The sequence below is a fragment of the Oxyura jamaicensis genome, chromosome 2 (assembly GCF_011077185.1).
Source record: "Oxyura jamaicensis isolate SHBP4307 breed ruddy duck chromosome 2, BPBGC_Ojam_1.0, whole genome shotgun sequence".
NCBI lineage: Eukaryota > Metazoa > Chordata > Aves > Anseriformes > Anatidae > Oxyura > Oxyura jamaicensis.
The window spans coordinates 1,242,804-1,251,091 of record NC_048894.1 but is presented as its reverse complement, the minus strand read 5'-3'; the positions used below and the strand labels follow the sequence as shown (position 1 = coordinate 1,251,091).

General features: G+C 66.9%; 2 protein-coding genes across 6 annotated transcripts in view; both read left to right on the top strand.

Moving 5' to 3' along the window:
• The window catches only part of NBEAL2 (neurobeachin like 2), a 32,335-nt gene extending 31,020 nt beyond the window's left edge, over window positions 1-1,315 (top strand). The window contains exon 51 of the mRNA XM_035319675.1: window positions 787-1,315. Within this exon, the coding sequence (XP_035175566.1) occupies window positions 787-891 (105 nt within the window). The 3' untranslated portion in view covers window positions 892-1,315. The remainder of the gene's footprint in view (window positions 1-786) is intronic.
• Window positions 1,316-2,399: 1,084 nt separating this feature from the next.
• Window positions 2,400-7,184, top strand: LOC118161125 (D-threo-3-hydroxyaspartate dehydratase-like). Of its 5 annotated transcripts, XM_035316129.1 has the most exons (9): window positions 2,405-2,581; window positions 3,406-3,606; window positions 3,705-3,985; window positions 4,802-4,988; window positions 6,296-6,417; window positions 6,512-6,701; window positions 6,771-6,876; window positions 6,949-7,080; window positions 7,151-7,184. In XM_035316129.1, the coding sequence occupies exons 2-8, from the start codon at window positions 3,458-3,460 to the stop codon at window positions 7,036-7,038; spliced, it is 1,125 nt and encodes a 374-aa protein (XP_035172020.1). In that variant the 5' UTR covers window positions 2,405-2,581; window positions 3,406-3,457; the 3' UTR covers window positions 7,039-7,080; window positions 7,151-7,184. The 5 variants fall into 5 exon arrangements, with proteins under 5 accessions (XP_035172022.1, XP_035172020.1, XP_035172018.1 ...); XM_035316131.1 differs by lacking the exon at window positions 7,151-7,184 and having other exon boundaries at window positions 2,400-2,581; window positions 6,356-6,417; window positions 6,949-7,138; XM_035316127.1 differs by lacking the exon at window positions 7,151-7,184 and having other exon boundaries at window positions 6,949-7,136.
• The last annotated feature ends 1,104 nt before the right edge of the window (window positions 7,185-8,288 follow it).

The following is an 8,288-nucleotide window of genomic DNA, read 5'->3' as shown; positions in this document are numbered from 1 at the left end:
GGGGTGGGATTGGGTGGGCTGGGATGGGATGGGTGGGGTGGGGTGGGTTGAGTCGGGATGGGATGGCTTGGATTGGGATGGGATGGGAGGGTTGAGTTGGGTTGGGTTGGATTGGGATGGGTGGAATGGGTTGGGATGGAATGGGTTGGTTTGAGTTGGGATGGGATGGTTTGGATTTGGATGGGATAGATGATTGGGGTGGGGAGGGTTGGGATGGGTTGGATTGGGATGGTAGGGTTGGGTTGGGGTTGGTTGGGATGGGTTGGAGTGGGATGGTACGGGTGGGTTGCGTTGGGTTGGTCAGGATTGGGATGGGATGTGACAGAATGGGTGGGTTGAGTTGGACTGGGATGGATTGGTTTGAATTGGGATGGGATGGGACAGAATGGGTGGGTTGGGATGGGATGGGTGGGTTGGGGTGGGCTGGACTGGGGTGGTGTAGGGTGGGACTGGGGTGGTATAGGGTGGGACAGACGGGATGAACGTCATGGAGCAGGACAGGATGGGGTGGAGATTCACGTAAGGAAGGGGATGGGGTTTGGATGGGAATGGGGATTCAGGTGGGGGTGGGGGGTAGGGGCAAGGAAGGGATTGAAAATGGGGGTGGGAATAGGGAAGAGGACGCAGATGGAGAAAGGATAAGAATGGGAACTGGAACGGGATGGGGAAAGGACTGGGGATGGAGAAAGGGTGTGAGCATGAGAATAGGGATGGGGACATGGAAAGGGATGGGGATGGGGACTGGGAAGGGCGTGGGGCAGGCGCTGACCCCCCCTTCTCCCCTAGGTGCGTCCGGGCCAGTTCCACCGGCGGCTGTGGCGCTCCACCCGCCGCATCTCGCAGGTCTCGGCCGGCGAGACGGAGTACAACCCCAACGAGGGCAGGTCCTAGGCTGCCGCCCCGCACCCGGCCCCAACGGGCTTCCCGCAGCTCCCGGCCCCTCCTGGAGGGCACGGTGACAAAAGGGGGGGGACCACGCTCCCCCCCCACGGCAGCGCCCCCAGCCCCTCGCGAGCCGGGGGGCGAGGACAGGAGGGGCGAGCCCCGAGCTCCCCGCAGCCGGGGCTGCGTGCTCGGCCCCTCGCCGTGGCCTTATCCAGCCCCCCCCCCCCCGGGCTGGGGGGACAGCAGTGGGATGAGGGGGGCGAGGAGGCGCCCGGGGGGACCCCTCGCTGGGAAGGGGGGTGCTGTGTCCCCCCCTGACCCCCCCACGCCCGCTGGCCGGGAGCCGGCTGCCCCCTTCCCCGATCGGTTTTTCTATCGATTTCTAGCTCTTTTACAAAAAAAAAAAAAAAAAAAAAAAAAAGAAAAGAAAGAGTAATAATATATCTATCTATAAGAAATAAACGTGTGCAAGGCCCTTGTCTGCCCCGAACTGTCTCTGCTGGGGACGTCCCGCCCCCCTCGGCCCCCCCAGGCTGTGTTTTTGGGATGCGGCGAGCCACGGGGGCCCTTTCTTCCTGCCCTACATAGCGGGGCCAGCCTGGCATGAGCTGTGCTCCGGGCAGGGGGCCAGCGGCCCCCGCGTCCCTGCGGGCTGCCCGCCTGTCCCCACGGGGCTGGGGCTGTCCCCAAGCCGCCTGGCACACGGGGACGCGCGGCAGCCACCTCCTGTCCCGCGCCGCTCGGACACGGGAGGCACACGTGTCACGAGTGTGGGGGGTCTCAGCCGTGTCCCCACGTGTCACATTTGGGGCAGAGGGGCTTGGCAAACTCGTCCCCACGTGTCATGGTGACGGGGCCTCAGCAGGCTGCCTCCACGTGTCGCGAGCGTGGGGGGTCTCAGCGCTGTCCCCACGTGTCCCCACTTCGCAGGGCGCAGCAGCCTGGTCCCCACATGTCCCGACCACAGGGTCCCCACAGCCTGTCTCCCACGTGTCACGAGCGTGAGGGGCTTGGCAGCCGTGTCCCCATGTGTCGTGGACACAGGGGGGGCCAGCAGCCGTGTCCCCACGTGTCACAGTCATGGGGGGGGCTCGGCAGCAGGGTCCCCGTGTGTCAGGACTGGGGGAGGCTTGGCAGCCGTGTCCCCTAGTGCCACGAGCATGGGGGTCTCAGCTGTGTCCCCGCGTGTCACAACCGTGGGGGTCCCTGCCGTGTCCCGTGTCCCCCCCATGTGTCACGAGTGGCGTGGAGGGTGTCACACATCCACATCCCCCCATGTCACAAGCGTGCGGGGTCTCCGCTGGGTCCCCGAGGCGCCACGAGCACCGCGGTCTGCACCGAGGTGTCACGAGCGTGGCAGTCCCACCCCTGTCCCCACTGTCACGGGGTCCCCGCAACCCCTTCAAAGCCCTTCCCCGCCTCCTGGGGGGCTCACAACATCCCCATCCCCACGGCCACAGGACCCCCACGGGGACCAGCCGCTGTCCCCAGACGCCACCACCCCCGTGCCCGGCCCCAGGCGCTGAGCGACCGCGGCGCCCGTGTCCTCCCCTGCCCCGGCACCGGCCGGGGCCCCACGGCTGGCAGCGACCTCTGTCCCCGAGCGGGGCTGGCCGCGGGTGCCCACGGCGTCACGTGGAGCCGCACCAGCCAGAGGCCGCCGGGAGCCGAGCCGGGAGCAGCCGCGGCGGCGGAGGTACGGAGGGACGGACGGGGTGGGAGGGAGGCAGGGCTGGGTGCTCGGGGTGCCTCCGGGATGTCCTCGGTGGGGAAACCGAGGCACGCGAGCTCAGGTGTGTCCCTACCGGAGGGGTCTCGGCCTCCGGCACCACTGCTGGAGGGACAGGGAGAGCCCTGCCGTAGGGCTCGGGTGGCACTGTCCCCAGTGTCCCCGAGCCCAAAGCCCTGGGCCCAGCTGTCCCCATGCCGTAGGTCCCAGTCCCAAGTGTCCCAGACCCGTCAGTCCGTTCCCCCCGTGTCCCTGTCCCCAGTGTCCCAGTAGCAGGTGTCCCTTCCCCGGGTCTCCCTGTCCCCATTGCTCCAGGTACCCCAATCCCAGGTGTCCCTGTCCCCACTGTCCTTGTCCCAAGTATCCCGGTGTTCCAGGTGTCCCTGTCCTGAGTGTCCCTGTTCCAGGTGCCCCAGGTGTCCCAGTCCCAGGTGTCCCTGTCCCCAGGTCTCCCAGTCCCAGTCCTCCCAGTGTCCCAGTGTTCCCGGTGTCCCAACCCAGGTGTCCCTATCCCAGATGCCCCAGCCCCAGGTGTCCCAGTCTCTGTCCCCGTTGTCCCAGTGTCCCCTATGTCCCTGTCCCCAGCTTCCCCAGCCCCAAGTCCCCCTGTCCCCAGTGCCCCTGATCCCAGTGTCCCAGCTGTCCCATCCCCAGGTCTCCCTGTCCCCAGTGCCCCCGGTGTCCCAATCCGTGTCCCCAACATCCCCGACGTCCCTGTCCCATGCACCCCACTCAGCTCACGAGAAGCCCCCGGCTCCCAGCACCCCCAAATCCCACCCCCATCCCCGTAGGGTTGCGGGGGGCCATCCTCCCACCCCCCCCCCAAATAAAAGAAGTGCCACCATGTGGCTGGGCGCCCGCCTGGACGCGCTGCCCACCCCGGCGCTGGCCGTCGACCGTGCCACGGCGCGCCGCAACGCCGAGCGCATGCAGGAGCGCTGCCGAGCCCTCGGCCTCCGCCTGCGGCCCCACGTCAAGACCCACAAAACGCTGTGAGTGCCACCCCCCACCCCCCTCCCCCCCCCCCCGACCCCCTTCCCATATCCCCTCGGACCATCCCCAAACCCCTTCGTCCACCCTTTCGGGGCAGGGAGGGCGGCGCGCTGGCCACGGGCGGCACGCGGCGCGGCATCGCCGTCTCCACGCTGGCCGAGGCGCGCTTCTTCGCCGACGGCGGCTTCGACGACATCCTGCTGGCCTACCCGCTGCCCGCCGGGCGCCTGGAGGAGTGCGCCGAGCTGGCCCAGCGCCTCGACGCCTTCCAGGTGCTGCTGGACAGCCCCGGAGCTCTGCAGCGCCTGCGGCAGCGCCCGCTCGCCGGCGGCAAGCGCTGGCTCGTCTGGCTCAAGCTCGACTGCGGCAACGGCAGAGGTGGGGACGGACGCGGGGCGGGGGGGCAGGTTCAGGAGGGTCTTGGGTGGCCATCTCCAAGGCCCTGGTCCCGGAGGAGAAGCAGGGAGAGGGTGGTTGAGCAGCATCCCCACCCCTAAATAATACGGCGTTCCTCACCGCCCACCCGCGGGGATGTCCCGCATGTCCCGAAGCCCCCCGCCAACATGGGGCCGTGAGCCCCCAGACCCATTTCCAGCTACCTACCATGAGGATGTGCCACGGGACGCACGTGTCCCCCGCCCCGCAGCCCACACCACCAGCAGTTTGACCCCGACGGGGCGGTCAAGCTTCCCAAAATCATTTTGTCACCGCTCACTGCAGGGATGCTCCGCGGGGCAGGCACGTGCCGTACGTCCCTGAAGCCCCCGCCCCAATAACTCAGCCATTATGCGTCCCTTAGCCCAAAAACCCCTTTCCACCCCTCACCTGCACCTTGGGGGGGGGGGATTCCAGGTGTCCCCATCCCCAGCAGCTCAGCCATTACCCCCCAAAACCCCACTTACAGCCCCCCCACGGTGAGCCCAAAGCAAGGACGCTCCACGAGGTGCCCCAATGCCTCCCCCAGCCCCAAATCCCCAAACCCCACCAGCTCAGCCACCACGGGGCATCACACCCCTGCCCCAAACCCCCCTCTCCACACCCCCCAAGGATGCTCCACGTCCCTCGTGTCCCCGCCACCCCCCCATACCCCACAAGGGACACCCAACCCCTCACCCCATGGCAGTGGGACGCCCCCAGCCCCACGTTTTAAGCCGGACCCCCCCCTACCCCCCAACCCCATCCCCTCGCCGGCAGCCGGCGTGCGCCCCACGGACCCCGGCGCCCTTCCCCTGGCCCGGGCCATCGCGGAGGAGGCTCCGGAGGAGGTGACGCTGCTCGGGATCTACGCGCACTGCGGGAACACCTACGGCTGCAGCGGCGTGCCCGCCATCCAGGCCATCGCCAGGGCCACCACCGCCGCCGTCCTCGACTTCGTGGCCGCGTGAGTCTGCGTCCCACCTCCCCCCCCCCCCCCCATTATACCTTCACCCGGCCCCAAACCCTGAGCGGAGTGAAGGGGGATTGTTTTTTATTATTATTATGGGCTGCGCCCACCCCCTCGGCCCGCTCCGTCCCATCAAAGCCCCAGCCCCGACGCGGCCCCGGCTGTAAATGCAAATCGCCCTCTTCCTGCCGCCACCATAAACCCGGGCCCCACAAAGCCCCGGCGCCCCGGGGAGCCGGACGAGGATGCCCCGGCCACCTTTGAAGTGGGCTCTGTGTCCCCCCCCCCCCCCCCCCCCCCCCCCGGGCGGCCCGCGGGGGGGGGGGGGGGGGGGGGGCGCCCCCCCCCCCCCCCCCCCCCCCATTGTCCCCAGGGAAGGGACGAGGGGGATTTCGCGTCCCGGAGCGAATTGCAGCCGGATGCCTCTCGCTGCCCCGGGAGGTCAGCGGGGTCCCCGAGGCCCAAAGGGACACGTTACAGCCTAAAATGCCCCAAAATGCCCTCCAGGGGTGTGTGGGGGGGTGTCACCGAGTGCCCCCACTTTTCAAGACCCAGGATAAATCCCCCCCCCCCCCCCAGATGGCCCGATGGGGACACTGAGCACAGCCCGTCCCCAGCTCCGGGTGTCCCGGCCCCCCCCACAACACCACCTGGAGCACCCCAAGGAACTGGCTGCGGGGTGGGGAATGCCACCAGGAGCAAACTGGGGGACACGCGTGTCACCAACCCCACTGCCACCGCCCCGGAGGCACATCTGGGAGGTCCTGGGCACACCTGGGGGGTCCTGGGCACACCTGGGGGGTCCTGGCGCATCAGGCAGGGAAGGCACAGAAAGAGGGGGCTCAAATGGAGCAGCGGGGGGACAACACCCTGGCAGATCTGGGCAGCTCTCGCACATCTGGATGGCATCTGGGCACATCTGGGGGGGGGACGCCGGAACACGCCGGTGCGTCCCATAAAGGTTTGGGGGTGCCCGGGCACATCAGGGCGGTGCCGGGACGTCGGGAGGTGTGCGGTGGCACATCTGGGTGGCACCCGGGCACATCTGGGAGAACCCTTTGGTCAACCACCACACGTGGGGGGGGGTTCCTTTTCCACATCTGGGTGGCACCCCGGCACATCTGGATGTCCCCTTGTATGTCCTGGGGGCTCCCCAGGTGCGGCAAGGTCCCCTCCACGCTGGCGCTTCGCCACGCTGGGGGCCCCGTGGCACCCAGGAGGTGACACAGCCACCGTCAGCCCATGGTACCCGGGGAGGGGGGGGTGACATCCAGGGGTGGTGACAGCCCCTCCCATGGCACCAGGCTGCGCCAGGCCGGCGTGCCGTGTCCCCAGGCCAGCATCGGCTCCACACCATCCTGCAGCCACCCGGTCCCCGAGATGGCCGAGCTCACCGAGGTCCACCCGGGCAACTACATCTTCTACGGTGAGTACCACCACGTGTCCCCCCACCCGCCGCGGCAACCCCCCCCCCCGCCCCCCCCGGGGACCCCCTACCCACCCGTGCGCCCTCTCCCCAGACCTCCAGCAGACGCTGCTGGGCTCCTGCCAGCCCCAGGACGTGGCCATCCGCGTCCTCACCAGGGTGGTCGGCCACTACCCGCACCGCAACCAGCTGCTGGTGGACGCCGGCTGGACGGCGCTCAGCCTCCACGGGTGGGCGCAGTCACCCGCCGGCTGCGCCGCCGTCGAGGGACATCCCCAGCTCCGGTGAGCGCTGGGGACACCGGGGCTCGGGGTGGTGGCACGGCACGGGGACCTGACGGCGCGTCCCCGCAGGCTGGCGGGGCTGACGCAGGAGCACGGGCTCCTGGAGCCCACCGGCGGGCAGCTGGATTTCGGGAGGTTCCCGGTGGGCACCGTGCTGGCCCTCGTCCCCTTCCACGTGAGTAGCGGCCCCGCTGTCCCCTGCTGTCCCCCCTCCTCCCGCCGTGTGTCACCTCCTCTCCCGCCGCAGGCCTGCGCCACGGCTGCCATGCACCCGGTGTACTACGTGCACGAGGAGGGCGAGGTGGTGGCCCTGTGGCACCCCGTCCGCGGCTGGTAGAGGTCGTCCTGCGCCGTGCGGGGCTCCTGCGCCCACCCTGGGGTCCTGCGCCCACACTAAGACCCCGTACTCACACCAAGACCCCACACCAAGACCCTGCACCCACCCTGAGGTCCTGCACCCACCCTGAGGTCCTGCACCCACGCCACCCAGGAGGGCTCAATAAAGCTCCTCCCCCCCCCCCCTCCACAGGCACTCTGGGCTCTTTGGGGCGAAATCCAGCGGTTTTGGGGCACAGCCGGGGCTGGGTGATGTCACCCGGCTCATCCCCACGCGGCCGCCCCATGGGAACTGCCCGGCCTGGGACGGGGTGTGGGGTGGGGACGGGGTCCTGGGGGCACGGTGGGAGGGGGGTGGATGAAACGGGGCAGCCCGTGGGCACGCACCCCTATACAACCCCCCCTACACACAGCCCTACACACACCCACACTCCTGTAAGTACCTTTACACCTATACCTACACCCCTGTATGTACACCTACACGCACCCCTGTTTGTACAACTACACCCCCCCCCCATACTTACACCTGCACCCCTATAAATGCCCCCCATACACACACCTACACCTATACTCACCCCTGTATGTACACCTACACGCACCTACCCCTACACACACCCCGCTGTGTACACCTGTACCTATCCCTCCACACACACCTATACGTACACCTACACCCACACCATATCTACGCACACACCTACACCTACACGCACACCCTATGTACTTACCTCTACAGGCACACCTATACGTACACTTGCACCTACACCATACACATACACCTACACCTCATACACACCTATACGTACATGCACACCCTATGTACACCTATACGTATCCCTACATGCACACCTACACACACATTTATATTTACATCTACACCCACACACCTGTATGTACACCTAAACCTATCCCTCTATACACACCTGTACGTACACCTACACCCAGGCCATATGTACACATATGCCTACACCTCATACACACCTACACGCACACCCTATGTACACCTATACTTACTCCTACATGCACATCTTACCCCTACACACACACCTGCACACACACACACCTACACACACGCGCAACCTATGCGTACACCTATACCTATCCCTATATACACACCGTGTGTACACCTATGCTTACCTCTACATGCACACCTGTACGTACACCTACATGCACACCGAGGCCTACCCCTACACCCACCTACACACACACCGTATGTACACCTTTATGTACATCTGCACATACACCTGTACCTAC

Excerpts from the sequence above, each read along its gene's own strand:
- LOC118161125 (XM_035316129.1), top strand. The coding sequence starts at position 3,458 with ATGTGGCTGGGCGCCCGCCTGGACGCGCTGCCCACCCCGGCGCTGGCC. Across the intron at positions 4,989-6,295 it reads GTCCTCGACTTCGTGGCCGC|GCTGCGCCAGGCCGGCGTGC; the intron begins GTGAGTCTGCGT and ends CCATGGCACCAG. Across the intron at positions 6,418-6,511 it reads GGGCAACTACATCTTCTACG|ACCTCCAGCAGACGCTGCTG; the intron begins GTGAGTACCACC and ends CCCTCTCCCCAG.